Source organism: Glycine soja, chromosome 1 (assembly GCF_004193775.1).
Source record: "Glycine soja cultivar W05 chromosome 1, ASM419377v2, whole genome shotgun sequence".
Taxonomy (NCBI): domain Eukaryota; kingdom Viridiplantae; phylum Streptophyta; class Magnoliopsida; order Fabales; family Fabaceae; genus Glycine; species Glycine soja.
In genome coordinates, this window is record NC_041002.1 from 55,103,930 (window position 1) to 55,119,601 (window position 15,672).

Genomic DNA, 15,672 nt, shown 5'->3' on the forward strand with positions numbered 1-15,672 from the left:
GACAAAAACGTTAGGTCAGATCAGTGATGAAAAAAATGTTAGGATGGACTATCTATTTTATTTTAAGTACAGACCAGACATATTTTTTATGGAAATGAGAATTGGAGGAAGAACGACCATGAAACATTTTTTTTTATCAAAATAGTTTTAATAATTTAATAATTGAAATACAAAAGTAGTCAAGGATAACCTATATATATTTAGGTTATAAGCATAATTTGCGTAAATATAATGGCATTTTCAATTTCGAAGTGAAGAACATCCTACACATAACATACACAAAAAGTTAATGTAATTTTTTTAGTATGATATGCATGACGTAGATTTTTAATCTAACGATAATGTTTTAGTGAAATACATGCTTGAAAGAAACTACTCGCATTCAATATGCGCGTTAGAGATATGCGGAGATAAGCATGACATTTGAATCAGGCATATCTTATATTTAACTGCCACATATTCATCAATACAAATGGTCTGGGGGTACAAGTTTTTACAAGCTTCTCGTTGCTGCTTCCACTAGATCTTTCTTTGCCTTACGTAATCGTTGGCAAATAAAGTATTAGTGGAAGAAGCAAAAAGAAGCTAAGGGTAAGAACCCACTCCATCTTTATTATACAAAATAAAATTTAAATTGTTAAGATTGAAAAAAAAATAAAAATACTACCATTGTTCCATCTTGTATACTCCCATCTATGAATCATCTCCTTTCTTTCAAAATGTGCTGCTGCACAAAAGTTATGACTTTACTCTTGATTTGCTGCACTACCTCTATCAGACGAGCTAAATCCATCGAGCGACATTTGAATAAGCTATCACCCAGTCTAGCCTTGAGATAGTATAATACAACAAAGGCAGAAAAACAACGTTGCTTTTTGTGATTGTAGAGTTGTGGCACTACTATTACCCTTCCCACTGTATTTTTACAACGATTTCTTCGGCGAAAACATCACTTCATATTTTATAGAGTCTGTGACTGTCACCAGATCAAATGACAGTCACTTATTATGCTTGGATATGCATAGATATTACGTGTCACCATGTCCTGACCATTTTTTCTCCTGGATCTTTGATTTTTTTGGATCAACGATATCAAGAGCACCAAGAATGCATTTGCGGTATGAAAAATCTTCAACCGTCCCATCAGTTCTTATTATATGGAAGCACCGGCTATCCTTGTATTTTGGATGCCATCCAACCTGCGAATAGAAAAGGGAAAAAGGCATGGGCAACCGGGACCGGGAGCAAGAAGAAAACTTCATTACACGATACATTTTTACTAGCAAAAGATTTGACCATGGCAAAAGAAGCAAAATTGACACAAGCATCTCTTTCTTCTCAGCTGCTATATCGTTATCATTGATAGGAATTTATCCCTTAAATGCTACTATGGAATCATAATTATCAATTCCAAATAGCGGCATAATGCTATAGTGGGAGCCAAATGGCTGCTATTTTAAACATTATAATACAAACTAAATTTATACTGCACCTATAAATTTAGTTTGTAACCATGGAATGAAATTTCCCATATAGAAAAGTGAAATAATTAGCTCCATCCTTTTCATTTACAAAAACAAGACGTAAAGAAAGATTTCATTCTGATAAATCAAGCTAAGTTCATAACAATCAAACAATGCTCTCAATTCTTATGACTGCATCTTTTATTGTATTTTTCATTGGGAGGTGAAGGAGGGATGTTTGAGCAATTTATACTTGTTTTCATGGCTCCACTGAATTCATCAAGTTCAATAAGGTATAAATGTTCATAATGAACATAGACAGAAAAAAACAAGTACCTTTCTCAAAGGAGCATTTTAAGTGGAGGATATAGATAATTTTCTTCAGAGAATATAGAAAAATTTCCCAACTGTGAAATTTAAAGTGCACTCCAATTTAATATACATTACCTTTAAGCACATTAGAAAGAACCAAGAAGAAACAAAATAAATTTTGACTGCAGATCCAAACCTTCTTCACACAAGCACACATACCTTAATGCACATTTGTACGAAGAAACAAAATAAATTTTGATCACACATCAAAACCACCTCATGCAAGCACACATACCTTAATGTCCTGTGGTCCAATGCCAAACTTCTCACTTTTATGAGGATGAAAATTCAAAACCCTTAGCATTGTTGACCTGTCACTCTCACTTAGCAGCTCATCAATTGAATACCTATATTGACAACAGCCAAAATTCACAATTATTCTGCAAATCATAGATCCTCAATGAAAGCAAGTGATCCTAGACAACAAAACAAAACCATATCCAAAAAAATATACCCTGAGTTTTGCAACAACATACAGAATACAGAACAAATCTAAATATTTTTAGGAGACCCAATAAAAAAATTAAATACAAGGACTTGTATGAAAACTCAATAAAACAATAGGGACCTAAAAAAGTAACTTAACGGGAAACAGGTCAAAGCAAGGCTCTTTTAAGTTTGAGAAAATGTTTTTTGTTTTTATTTTCCCTTTTAAATATACAAAATTGTCACTTTGTTTTCATTTTTTTTTCTGTTTTCAAATGTTTGTATGGAAAACAGTGAAAATAACTTTCTATGGTTTTCATTGTTTTCTACACAAATATTTGAAAACAAAAAACAAATGAAAATAAGGTGTCATTTGTGTAATTAAAATTGAAAACTGAATGAAAAAAAAAAAAACACTTTCTCAAAGTAAACAAGCTCTAAACTTCCTTGAAAAATCCATTATGTAAAAAAAAAATGCCTACCCTGCCCCAAAGTTGAGAAGAACCTAAACAAGACAGCCTTGAGGAACAGAATAAATAAACAAACATGGAACTGCCTTGGCAGTTTCCCCAAAGGCAGGAACAATAATGATGATGATAATCTATCAATGAATACTTGTTATGTAGAAAATAAAATAAAATAAACCTCAACAAATTAGATCACGTTCAATTATATGTTTGAATCTACTGTACTACAAACAAATTATAACCATTTGAATTATCTTTAGTGGGTTAAGGCTTTGTTGTTGTTTGTTAAAGTTTTTCTCTTCATCTCCCAATCATCCATTACTCGGAACTCCCTCATTAAATTATTCATGTTACTAATTTGTTTATGTTATTTACTTCTGAAAATAACTGAGATAAATTGATAGCAATATGTCAGAAAATTTTGTAGTTGGTCTATACTTAATACACAACAGAGTGAAATGGCTACATACAAAATGAGTTAAGAACCAATTTTCTAAAAGTTCAAGCTAGGTTGAGCCTCAAGGATTGTTTTATTCAACAGGGAATTTTGTAGTTGGTCATACTTAATACAAAACAGAGAGAAATAGCTACATATAAAATGAGTTAAGAACCAATTTTCTAAAAGTTCAAGCTAGGCTGAGTCTCAAGGATAGTTTTACTTTTATATCTCTAATAAGTCTAAAGAAATATTTCCATCCAAACAACAGGCGCATTGCCCTAGAAGGTAAAGCAGCATGAACTCATTACTCAATGAAAAACTTTTCTATAAAAATAAAATAAAAAGACAGAAGAAAACATAATAATGATTACAAAGCAGAAGGTACTTTTGTGGAAGCAACTAAATGCAAGAAACTACCAAGGCAAATAACATACAACCTTCCAACTGTATAATGATTACAAAGCAGAAAGTAGTTTCGTGGAAGCACCTAACTGCAAGAAACTACCATGGCATAATAATAAATACAACCTTCCAACTGTACTATATAATATTAGCTCATGCTATATATGGTAATGTAGGTGTCATACATAGAATATACATTGCTAAATACCATTAAAAACACAAACCACGACAGAGGTTAGAAAAGGCTAAAAGTGGATTATCTTACTTGTTCAATATGCACCTCGATGCAAAAGTCAGCTTCTGAATATCATTTACTGTCACAAAATTTCTTAAAATGGTTTTCCACTGTTTTCCCTCTTTCAAGGCATAACCATTTTTATGCCTAAACTCAGAACCGCATTTGTCAGATGAATATTTGTGCAAATGAGTACCAATTTTATTGTTCGGCTTGTCAAAACTGGCTTCAAGCAGCTCATACACATCTACAGACTTAGCTACCTGATGTCCCTGATAAAAGCAAATGTTAGACAATTTGCAAATGACAGTATTACATGTACAATACTAGTTTTTCTCAATAACGATTAACAACCATAGAACTCTTCTTAGTCTATCCTTACTAGGCACAAACTGAGAATCTCAGCTTTTATGCACTTATTTTGTTATCAGAGAAATGGCAACCATGGTAAATTTACTGGGAAACAGCAAACTAGCATGTATGAATTGAAAATGGAAAATGATAACTGAAGAAACAAAAGTCATACATTTTAACAATCTCATGACTTAAAAATCAGCTTAAAGTGTTTATAGAATGTATTACAAAGGTCTACAGTTGAACAGGAAAAAAGTCAAAAAAGAAAGCCTATAATAATTACAAGGAGGATGCTGCATTCTTGTGAGAAGTTGGTCAAAAGTTTTGATACCTCAGTGAAATTTTTCATATCTTACACATGCACAACCATATCAGTTCTCTATTAAAAAAGTGACACTTTTGGGGGACTGCAATGCACTTGTACATTCTTGGGTTCTTTAAAAATCTACTCCGATATTATAAATCTGAATCCTTATCTTGAAGGAGAGGGTTTTTACGAGCTATTTTTCAACGAGTGTTCTTAGGAAGCGTTGTTAGGAGTTGTTATGACTCTCATTAAACCACGTGTCTTATCCTAATATCATATATTGAGCATTTAATTTTATTTTTTAACTGTTTATTATTTTCAAATATACTTCTTAATTTTAATTTCAAATTTAATTTCATTTAACTCAAAAAAATTCTTTCTCAACTATCTCAAACCAATCTCCTTTTGTCTTTAAATAATACTTAATTTTCTTAACCATATACCTCTTTCAATCTATCATTTTCATCTCTACTAAAAATTTCAATAATTTTTCAAAAGTAATTACTACCTCCTTTCCATATCTTTTGATGTTTAATGTTATTGCACATAAATTAAGAAACATTTAATGAAACTAAAAATTGGTGTATTTAGACTAAAATATCCTTATTTAATACCTTAATCTTTGATACCTACACCACTAGTAATGGGCATTAAATAAGGGTATATTTGAGGAAAAAAAACATTAATTAGACTTTGAAATTCTAAAACATCAATTTGTTTTGGGAAAAAAATTGAAAGCTAAATCATCAAAAGATATGGGAAGGAGGTAGTATCAATTGTTAAAAATAACCATGTATAACCTTGCATTACAATATAAACTAATTATCATAAATCCAAAATATAACTGTATATTAAAAAATACTTATTATGAAATTTAATTATAATATAATTTATACATTCAAAAATATCTATTTATTATAAATTTCATTTATATAAAAAATAAATATTTATCATGTGCATTACATAGGCTAAAATACTAGTGGAATCATATTCATGATACATAAAATCTGAATCGAAGTAAGAAAACTAATATTAATATATAAGAAAACCAATACCTTCTCTGAATATATGACATCAAACATTCCACTTGTCCCCATAGATAGACAGTTTCCCCAAGCCAACCCATCCAGGCTGCCCTGGAGATTATCCGTGGCTCCAGACTTAGCAGCTTTTATAAAGCAACTACCTGGATTCTGCAATAAGATTACATAATTTCAACATGAATTATATATGGGTGATCAAAATCTTATACATGATAAATCATAAAAAATTTGACTGGAATCATAATGTGAACTGACCGCAAAGCATGCTTGCACAAATGGTGATGAAACGGACGCATGTTTTCTTTGTAGTGCCATGCCTTTAGCATTTAATCCTACAAACTCTCCACTACATGACAGACTATTGGCAACAAGACACAAATGCTTAGGAAGGATGGACTTGCCGGTATCAGATGTTGCACATGCCAAACTCTACACATAAAACCATATGCATGTAAATTAAGTTTATGTGGCCATATATTTCATTTAGAACCTAAAACAAAGGAGGGAAAGTTTTTAATCATACACACATTGAAAAAGTATTGCCACCCTGCATCAATTCCATATGCTGATGAGAAATGATTGATGTTATCTGGATGACTTCGTGTCCAGTCAATTATATGCATTATCTTGTGACAAAGCTTTAGGAGGACACCCCAAAATCTTCCTCTGCTACCCTCGCTGGACAAAGTTACCCTCAAGTACAGTTCACCAGAAAAACCATTACGAGAATTTGTTACTTTTGACTGATTATTCCAGAGAATATCAACCTTCTTGACGTCCAGAAATCCTAAAGAACAATACAAGAATTCATGATGATGACTGAATATGAGAATATTTGACCATAACAAGCAATATTTGTATTTGAAAAAACAAATTATGACTTGGCCATCTGATCAGGCTAAAACATATCTTGCTCTTACAACTCTGCTTTTTAACACCGTTTCCCAAGAAAGAAAAGGATTAAAAATAACACTTTTAATTTTCACATTTATAATAGCCAAATCAAGTGTAAACTTTTTTGTAACAATGATGGAATCATACAAGTTGACATGACAGCAAAGAAAACTTAAACTTTCATATATGCAGCAAAAACATAATCTGAACTTCAACAACAGCTTAAGAAACGCCCCGGCCATGTATCTGATCATCAAGGTAATTTCTAAAAGGCTCACATATTAATCACCACTTGAAACAACAACTGGATATTCATATTAGATTACTACCAACCTTGTATTGCTGTTCCTAGAAGAAAAGGTATCACCAAGTCCCGAACAGAATCCAGTTGTATAGGATTCTTAGAGTTTTCAACAATTGTGACCATGATGCAATCATCACCCTCTTCTTTATCTATAGAAGTGTCTTCACCTTCCTTAACCATGGAATCAGCAGAACACTTCCTGCTATTTCATTGTCCAAGTTAGTAGGGATCATCAAAGCTCCAAGCAAGAATGATAACTGATGCAGAAAAAGTTACAAAGAAAATGCAAGTGGTGAAGAAGAAGGGTTAGTAGGATAAGGGCTCCTCTTCAACTTGAAAAGAAAACACGGCAATAAAGAAAAAGAGGTGAAAAAAAAACATCAGTTTAGCAAAGTTACCCAATCCTTTAACATATTTGTAAAAGATTTAAACTCTCTATCACACTACTATCTAGCATCCTTTACATTTCAGTAGGTATTGCAACGTGAAACGGAGACATAGTATTCCTTATATACAGTTGTAACATACTATTCCTCTTCTTGAGAAGAGAGTAATCCAACTGCAACATTTGCAAACTGGCAGAAACAACTAATGTGGAAGGAATAGAGATTTCATCATAATCAGCTACTATAAAAATAACAGCTCCGGCCATTGTGTTAAGGCTATATATATTTACGCTTTCAGAAAGTTCACAAACTTTTTTTGAAATGTAGAAAACCATTATTTTTCATTACTTACAAGCCTCAAAAAAATTATAGTCATAACTGGTTTTTCCCCAATAGTCTAATCAATCACCATCAGGCTGTTCTTTCTTGATCAAAACTGCCAGTAATAAAAAAATAGTCTATGACATGCAAACTCCGCTGTAATGGTCTTGTTATTGAAATTTGGAGTACAAACTCGCATTGTACTGAATCATAGTTTTAGATTATCTCATTTGTCTAACTTCTTTCTAATTTTCAATCTCTATTCTCAACTTTTTTCTGTTATCCTTTACTCTTTTTGTACTTGTCTCTGTAACAAATCCTAATTGTTTAAGGATTGTGGGGAAATTATTGCAAGAATCAGGGACTGCATGAAAATTAGCTAAGTGATAAATGCTGTTGTCAAAAGTAAAGAAACAAGTATAAAAACCTTATCCAATTATCCACTTGGCAATAATTGAAGCAACAAAAACCTTCTGGAATCATGACATAATAAATATACAGACACAGCATGCATAGAGGTAGTTTATTGCCTATCTGCATTAATATTTAATAATTAAATATCCTTTACTCTTTTAGCACAGCAAATTAAAAATAGAACTCTGAATAGAGACTGATGGGAACTAAGAGTTAAGGAAAGTTATGTAACAGTCATAACTTCCCTAAACTCCCAGTTCCCAACAGAGACATTAGCATCAATCTTTTTAAAGCATTCGTGGACAATTAATATTTCCTCAAGTAACAACATATATTGTTTGAAGCACCATTTGCAGAAGAAACTTACCTGCTTGAAATTTTCAAATTGGTAAAACAGACTTTTGAGTCTTTTCTCTGAGAGTAATATCTCTGATAGAGAGAGTCAATGATAGAATGCACTTTCAATTTTCTTCTTGTTACAATTTCCTTGTCTAAATGAAAGTGGCAGACCCAAGGACTGTATTTTTCTTGGCTCCTGCTGTCATGTGGGGTGAATATTATCATCACTTTAGAAACAATGTTTGAGAACAACAATCTTTCCAAATAATTCTTGACTTCTAAAGCTGCATATTCAAACCCATGTCTCTGTTTACCAAGCTTTTCAGACAAAAATAAAGACACAGTCTGATCACCATTTCTTTTCCTTGAACCACACTCCAGAACATTTTTCAAATTCAGCAAAGGTGATGTTTCGAGTAGACTAACTGGTTGACCCAAAGCACTGTATGCAGCTTCAGAAATTGCACAGGCAGAAATTGCCCCAACTGATTCACCACCTAAAGCATACTGCTGGAAACCTTTATTGCATGAAGAGTCCTCTTCAATATCATAAGAAAACTGAATAAGTTGATTACCATATAAATTTCTCACCGTTCCATCATATGCATCATACAAATCACGCATGAAGAACATAAGTCTACGTGTCAGTGTACCAGGAAGGTCCGCATGGTCACTGAAAGAGCTATCACGATTTGTCACTGAATGAACAAAACATTCAAGTGGATTCAACCCAGTTAAAAAAGAACTTTCAACTACAGCATATGGAATGTATGACTGAACAGATTCAAGGGTACCAGAAGACATCTGGATTGAATCAACCCACTTTTGACTATTCCAGTCAGCACATGAAAGATGACGGGGTAGTCTGTATGACAAGCGGACCAGAGAATTTTGCATGCCAAGGCACATGGAATGTTGAACTAATTTCAGCAAATTACCCTTGCTTCCAGCCTTAAACATTGCAAGGAAAGAATTTCCCTTGCATGCATATTTATCAGCTAAACTTTGAATATTGCGAAAAACTTGCCTAAAAGCATCAACTGACGCTTGACTGAGAGAAGCAGATATTTGTCTTTCATAATTCAGACGATCTGCATTAACAGTGATAGCATTTTCACTCTCTTGAAGACTTCCTGACAGAAAATCACAATAATAATCCAACAATAGCTGCTTGAAATTACAAGCCCGCTCTGCATCTTTTAAGCCATAAAAGATTTCCTCTATCATGTTTTCCCGTGCATACGAATCAGAAGAAAGGTACAAATCAGAGAGTGAAACACTAAAACCTGTCATAGACAGCCACTCACACAGAACTTTTTGTGCTGCATACAAAAAGTTTAGAGTCTTCCCTTGATAATGTTCCACAAGACTCTGAAAAACATTGTAGTCAGAATCGCGTAACCAACCAGAAGCCTCAGAAGAAGATACAAGCTCTCCATCACTAACAACAACACCATCTGAAGGAAAAGAATAGTCAAAATCATACGGCAAAAGCATGCTGAATAATTGCTTCCCATTCCAAAGTGAGCTATTACTAGAGGGAGCTTTAACAACTGCAGGAGGTATTAATCTTTTGTTAGAAATAGAAAGCATTTGAAGCTGCTGCATTTGATAAACATTCAAAAGGACCCCATCTTCCATTAGCAAATATGCAGCAGTCAAACTATCTTGGGAAAGTGAAAGAAGATTTCTACCACTTTGCCCATTAATCAATTGCCTATCTAAAGCAACCAGCTCATTAAGCTCAATTCTTGCAGTAACCGATTGTGGAATATACCCGTGAAGGCAATCACCATCAAAATCCCCACGTAGTGGGGAACAACAGAGTGGGTTAATACACACTACAGAAGATATTGGAAGGACCCTAACTGTGAGAGAAATCATAGAATGTTGATGTATGGAAGGGGGCCTATTTATCAGCACTTTATCCCCATCAGCAAGAGGCCTATAAAATTTGTCACCTATTTGTAGATCTTCCTTTTTATACAGATGAACTATACTACCCTTTCTGCAGACATTTATTTTCCCCTTCTCTAACAAGTGTAGCTCACAACAATAAAGTAGCTTCTCCCTATTCTGCCTATTCACATACTCAGAAACCTGCAAACTTTCAGCAATATGACAAGGTATACCAATTTCACTAAGCTCAAGGTCTGGATCACCAACAACCACAGTACGGAATGAACTGTCATTGCGTTTTCCAAGAACCACATCTTTTATCCATCTTAAACCAGAAGAATTGAAAGCATTTTCTCCAATCTTTCTTTGCTGGATATCAGCAAAAATACTATTTGGGGTTTTATCAGGATTTAGCTGCATTACATCAAAAGAAAAAACATAAGCAAAAGGCAAGAACCTTGACAAAGTGACAAAACTAACAGGAAAACAACAGCTGAGAATCTTGCCTTAGAGATCCTCAGGCAATCCAAAACACGAGAACTTAATTCATTGGCTGTACCCCTGAAATCAACCAATTTCTTACAAGATCGAGTCCTGTCATCCTATAAATATTTAACCAGATAAAGTACCATATTAAAAAAATGTATATTGACATCATGTGACAGTTTATAAATATTATTGTATTTAAAACTACAAGGCAGAAAAGAAATATACTAACAAAACTCAACCGGCTTCCACTAGAAATTGCATAAGGGACTTCTGTCACACGATGACAATTTGGAGTCACCGGGAAGCAATTAAGACACAGCAAATTCTTTCTTGGAATATATTTTTCAATAAAGTCTGGATCAACATCATTCAACAAATAATTAACCTGAAAATCAAAAAGATATGAAATTTACACCATTATAGCACCCGCAAAAAAGCATGGCCACATAATAGAAATGACTCAAAAGTTAGAATACCACAGCATAAAAAGCAGTCAACTGAAAAGTGAAAAACAGAACATGTTTTCGTCTTAATCATATATAACATGATATAACAAGATAATGAGGCATACTATTAGTCTATTACTAGTAACCTTCTAGCAGACTATATTTTAATTTTGATACAGTGCAACTTTATTGTATCTGAAGGAAAATTATACAGACTGCAAAAGCATGTAAATGTGGGTAGTGCTACCTGCACAGGGGATAAAACCCTTCTATTTACATAATTTTCTTCTTGTTGAGCATCACAAGGAATAAAATTCCAAAAATCAGCAGGTATTTCTGTTCCCAAAGTTTTCTTTGAAGCCTTTACTTCAACAATAATTGCAGTTCTTCTAAAGAGATCGTTGGAGGAAACTCTAAATTGCATTGATGGATACACCTACATATGATGCACAAGTTGTCATACAAAGCAAAACAGTAATAAAAAAAGGAAATTTACTTTGAAGCAAATCAATGAAGGTGAAGCCACACAAACTTACAGAACAATAATTGCAATCATTAGACCGCTTGGTTCCATAGATTAATCGAGCACCCTGTAAGAAGACAATGGGACTATAAATAAGAAGCAGATAACAAGTAATAATAAAATCCATAGAAGCCAACTCATAAAACTACAACAATGAAACCGGCAAAGAAAATAAATGATATTGTACTACAGCACATGGAACCTCTCAAATAATGTCTGATTGTACTGTAGAATCTATGTAACTTAAAAAAGGTGGGGAATATTTGGGAAAGATTTTAAAACACCTAAAAATTTGCCATATGATTTAAATATGTATTTGGTTTAACTTATTTTAAAATACAGTAGCAGTGGACTAAAAAACCAAATGCGCATTATTATAACAAAAATTACACTAAGTATTCCAGTATTTGGTAGAAGTAACAGATATATGACCTTGGATTTGTGACGAATAGATTTACAAACAGGGCAAATCTTGTTCAAGATGTGCGCAATTTCTGACATAAAATATGGATGGAGTATGGGAGTAGGAAATTTGATTACTCCAAAATGACCTGAAATTAAATATTGATGTTTTCAGCACCTTTTCCAATAAATTTACAATTAATGTAACAAAACCCCTAAACACATTATTCATATAATATGTCAATTCACACCTTCACAGAACTTTTTGTCTTTAGTGCCACATGTGGCACACTCATCAGATGCATTTGGCAATCCCAAATTTGACCCAGTGACCTGCCCGGCTGCATTTATCTCCAAAACAGAGATATTCTCCTGTAGATGTAAAAATAATAGACATTTAATATGTGGCTAATAAATTACAAGGCAATCAGAAGAGAATTATGAGAGACAATCCATTCTACAAAATAGATTTATCTTTCAAAAGGTAAACAAAATTGATGAACCACCCTCCACTCTGTGTTAATATGTTACACAGTAAGTGCATTCCATTTGATCCAATCCCACAACTAAAGTAACAGTGAACTAATACACACAGAATAATTAAAAAGCTGAAATAGATATAAGATCAAGAATATACTTAACTATATCTTCTTCAGTTAAGACATCGAACTTTATCGCTTTTATGACAACAGATGGTGTTTTGTTCCTCTGTAAAAGGTCATCATCCATGAAACTTGGTAACCTTGCACTCGGCAGAAAATTTCAAGTAATCTGTTCATTTACAGAGCATTGGTAGAGTGTAAACAAAATGAGATTAAAAAAACAAACAACTGGCTGTGTGAGTAAAATTATGCATAGCCATACTATCTAAACATGAACTTGTATATTTGCTAGCTTATTCTAGGTTGCATGAAAATATGGCTGAGTACTGGTATTGATACTATTAATACAATAAAAAAAAATCTAAAGACAAAAGACACAGGTACAGGAAGATATGTTCTATAAAAGAAAAAAGATAAAAACATTTTTCATAGCATTCCTACTCTCAGTTTTCAACAAAATACCTTAAATTAAGTCAAGTAAGCAAAAAATACATAAAAAGAGGAAAAAATTTGGAAAGGGTGAAGTAATAATTTGCTTTGGTTAGTAGAAAACTAAACATGTTAACTTCATTTTTGGGGTTGGCTTGTACTTGGGGAATATAAGCTCATTGGGATGCTAAACCGAGAAGTATCTAAATTTCTTCAGTAGTGAATTTGGAGGTGAGGAAAAAACACATATCTTGTGCACCCAATGCCTACCAGATACATATCAAGAAATCAAAGGTGAACAAACTTAATGATAGAAAGGTTTCAAAAAACAAATATTCATGTTAAGAAATAGATTGTTATCATTGGTTGATGGCGGGAGGCAGAAATTCCACAATATAAACGTGCCATTGCGGCCTATGTTGCTGCCATTGCAGGCCTCCCTTCATAAGTTGCCTATGGCAGTAGGCAAGCCTTTCCGCCATTGTGGCAATGGCATGGCCGCCATTTAACAACACAATGTTAAGAAATCTGCGCCGTCGGACACACCAAATTTCCTTAATAGAGGAAATCTCTGGAGTGTATTAAGATATCCATAAGCAGAGTTAAAGACAGGAAAAAAAAAACAAATTGATTGAATTTTAAGCAGTAACTTTGGGAGGCGATAATTGTTCGAAGGAAACAAATACAGTGCAAAAAAGACCGTAGCGAAAGTATATAAACCAATACCAAAAAGGGTTGGGCACAGTGATAAGCTGCGCTCCCCGGTTTGTGCCGCCAATAGCACCACACGTGTGCGAAGAAATTCGCGCACTCAGAATTTCAAGGTAACCTGAAAAAAAAAAGAAGAATAAAATATATCAATACTATGGAAAGAAGATTGAACACGCCATTCAGCCTAAAACATTAAACCTGATATAGTAATCGAATCGTATGATGAAGTCATCAACCAAACGCACAACTGATTAGGACTAACAATGATTATTAAGTGTAGGAGATTTATTAGCAAAAAAACAAAACCAGAGAAATTAATAGTATCGAGTGAAAAGTGTAGGCACATTGTCCGAAAATCCATTCGGGAACCCTCTAAAAGCACGATCATGTAACATGCAGCAAAAAAAAGATCATGCACACTTGGCCGCGAAGCACACCGTACTCGCGAATGGAGCGATTAAACGAGTATCAGGAAACAGGGAAAATATTCAGCGTTGAAAAGCGACGACGAGAGAGAGAGAGAGATGTTATTACTCACTTGAGTGAAAGGAACGAATGATCGACTAAACCAGCACGCAGACAATGGTGGTGGTGCGTGTGAGCTACGCGGCAATGCTCTGCGAAGACCAAAATCGAAACCGAAGAGAGAATTGGAGAGAGAGAGAGCGCAGTAAAGTAAAGACGAATGAATAGCGAAATGGAACACCGCTGATCACTTTCCACGCGACCACGAGACAAACGCCGAGTTGAGAAGGGGCACTTTGTGTAGACCGAGGACGCTATAAAAGGTTAGTCACTGTGCTTTTGGGCTCTTGTCTCTAGGTTATATATAACCCTTCCCTTTGCTTTTACGCCTTTGCCCTCCTCACCAATGGTTTAACTATGTTGTTCGGATATAATTTTTTATTTATTTTACTACTTAATATTTTTAAACTTTTAGTTAGTTTAAGTATGTTAAGTGATAATTTTATCACACCATCACTAATAAATCAAGACTAACTCAAATAACAAAAGAATTTTTTTGAAAATATCATATAATAAAATAAAAATGAATATTCTTTAGGTAATAAGCTAAAAAGAAATATGTTATATGAAAAATATATTTAAATCTATTATTATTATTAGGTGTAAAAAAAAGTATCTTAATCATTCTAGGTTAGTCAGTGTGCTTTTGGACTTAGTAATTTCTAGCAGCAAACGTTAAGGTATAAAAAAAAGTAAACTGTCATGGTCATTTAAGATATCATAATATCATATCATTGTAATTCGTTAATTTTTTAATGATAAATAAAATAAGTCTTGAGAAAAAATCTATCCTCTCAAAGATAATTTATTAAAATTAGGAGAAGCATTCTTTTTGCATAAATTTAAAGATTGATTACTATCTTTTATTTAGCCAATCAACAAAAATAAAAACTTAAAAATATTGGACAATTGAAGCCGAGAGTAAATTCTAAAATCATTACTCTAAATCTTCTTCAATCCCTACACTTATTTTAAGGCAAAGAATAATGATTTTTTTACATCTCACTTTTTTAAACATCTCAATAATACTCATTTTTTTTCTTCTTATCACATTATATCACCCATCATATTTATGTTTTTTTCTTTGGTTGCCTTCCTAGCTTTTTAGTTTTTATAGATTATATCACCCATCATATTTATGTTTTTTTCTTTGGTTGCCTTCCTAGCTTTTTATAGATCTTAAATAGGTTTTTGAGAATAGAGACAACTTGGAGTAAAAAATGTTTGACATTAGGGTATTCTTCAATAACTTTGGCGGCCTTACAAAGATGTTATCATTATCAAATTGTTGAGGAAGCATCTTAGCTTTGAACAATGCATGATCGATTAAAAACAACGTGAAAACCTATTGGAGGAATGAATGTAGTGGATGTCGGGCATGGATTTTATATGGTAAAGTTTGATTTATGTGAGGATAAAGAAAAGGTTATCGCAAGGGGGGCTATGTGATCTTTGATCATTATCTTGCAATCCAACCATG

At 33.3% G+C, this 15,672-nt stretch overlaps 1 protein-coding gene across 2 annotated transcripts; it reads right to left on the bottom strand.

The window, feature by feature from the left end:
- Nucleotides 1–411: 411 nt before the first annotated feature.
- On the bottom strand, nucleotides 412–14,461 carry LOC114424341 (DNA-directed RNA polymerase IV subunit 1-like). Of its 2 annotated transcripts, none has more exons than XM_028391193.1 (17): nucleotides 14,206–14,461; nucleotides 13,683–13,785; nucleotides 12,568–12,696; nucleotides 12,177–12,297; nucleotides 11,956–12,074; nucleotides 11,537–11,590; nucleotides 11,248–11,436; nucleotides 10,784–10,939; nucleotides 10,572–10,667; nucleotides 8,195–10,479; nucleotides 6,736–6,905; nucleotides 6,036–6,295; nucleotides 5,764–5,937; nucleotides 5,521–5,658; nucleotides 3,835–4,067; nucleotides 2,071–2,182; nucleotides 412–1,199 (listed from the first exon to the last, which is right to left on the bottom strand). In XM_028391193.1, exons 3-17 carry the CDS (start codon nucleotides 12,652–12,654, stop codon nucleotides 1,029–1,031), a joined length of 4,365 nt encoding a protein of 1,454 aa, XP_028246994.1. In that variant the 5' UTR covers nucleotides 12,655–12,696; nucleotides 13,683–13,785; nucleotides 14,206–14,461; the 3' UTR covers nucleotides 412–1,028. The 2 variants fall into 2 exon arrangements, with proteins under 2 accessions (XP_028246994.1, XP_028246987.1); XM_028391186.1 differs by having other exon boundaries at nucleotides 3,835–4,076.
- Nucleotides 14,462–15,672: the final 1,211 nt, after the last annotated feature.

Excerpts from the sequence above, each read along its gene's own strand:
- LOC114424341 (XM_028391186.1), bottom strand. The coding sequence starts at position 12,654 with ATGGATGATGACCTTTTACAGAGGAACAAAACACCATCTGTTGTCATA. Across the intron at positions 12,075-12,176 it reads AGACAAAAAGTTCTGTGAAG|GTCATTTTGGAGTAATCAAA; the intron begins GTGTGAATTGAC and ends ATTTAATTTCAG. Across the intron at positions 6,296-6,735 it reads TCTAGGAACAGCAATACAAG|GATTTCTGGACGTCAAGAAG; the intron begins GTTGGTAGTAAT and ends ATTGTTCTTTAG.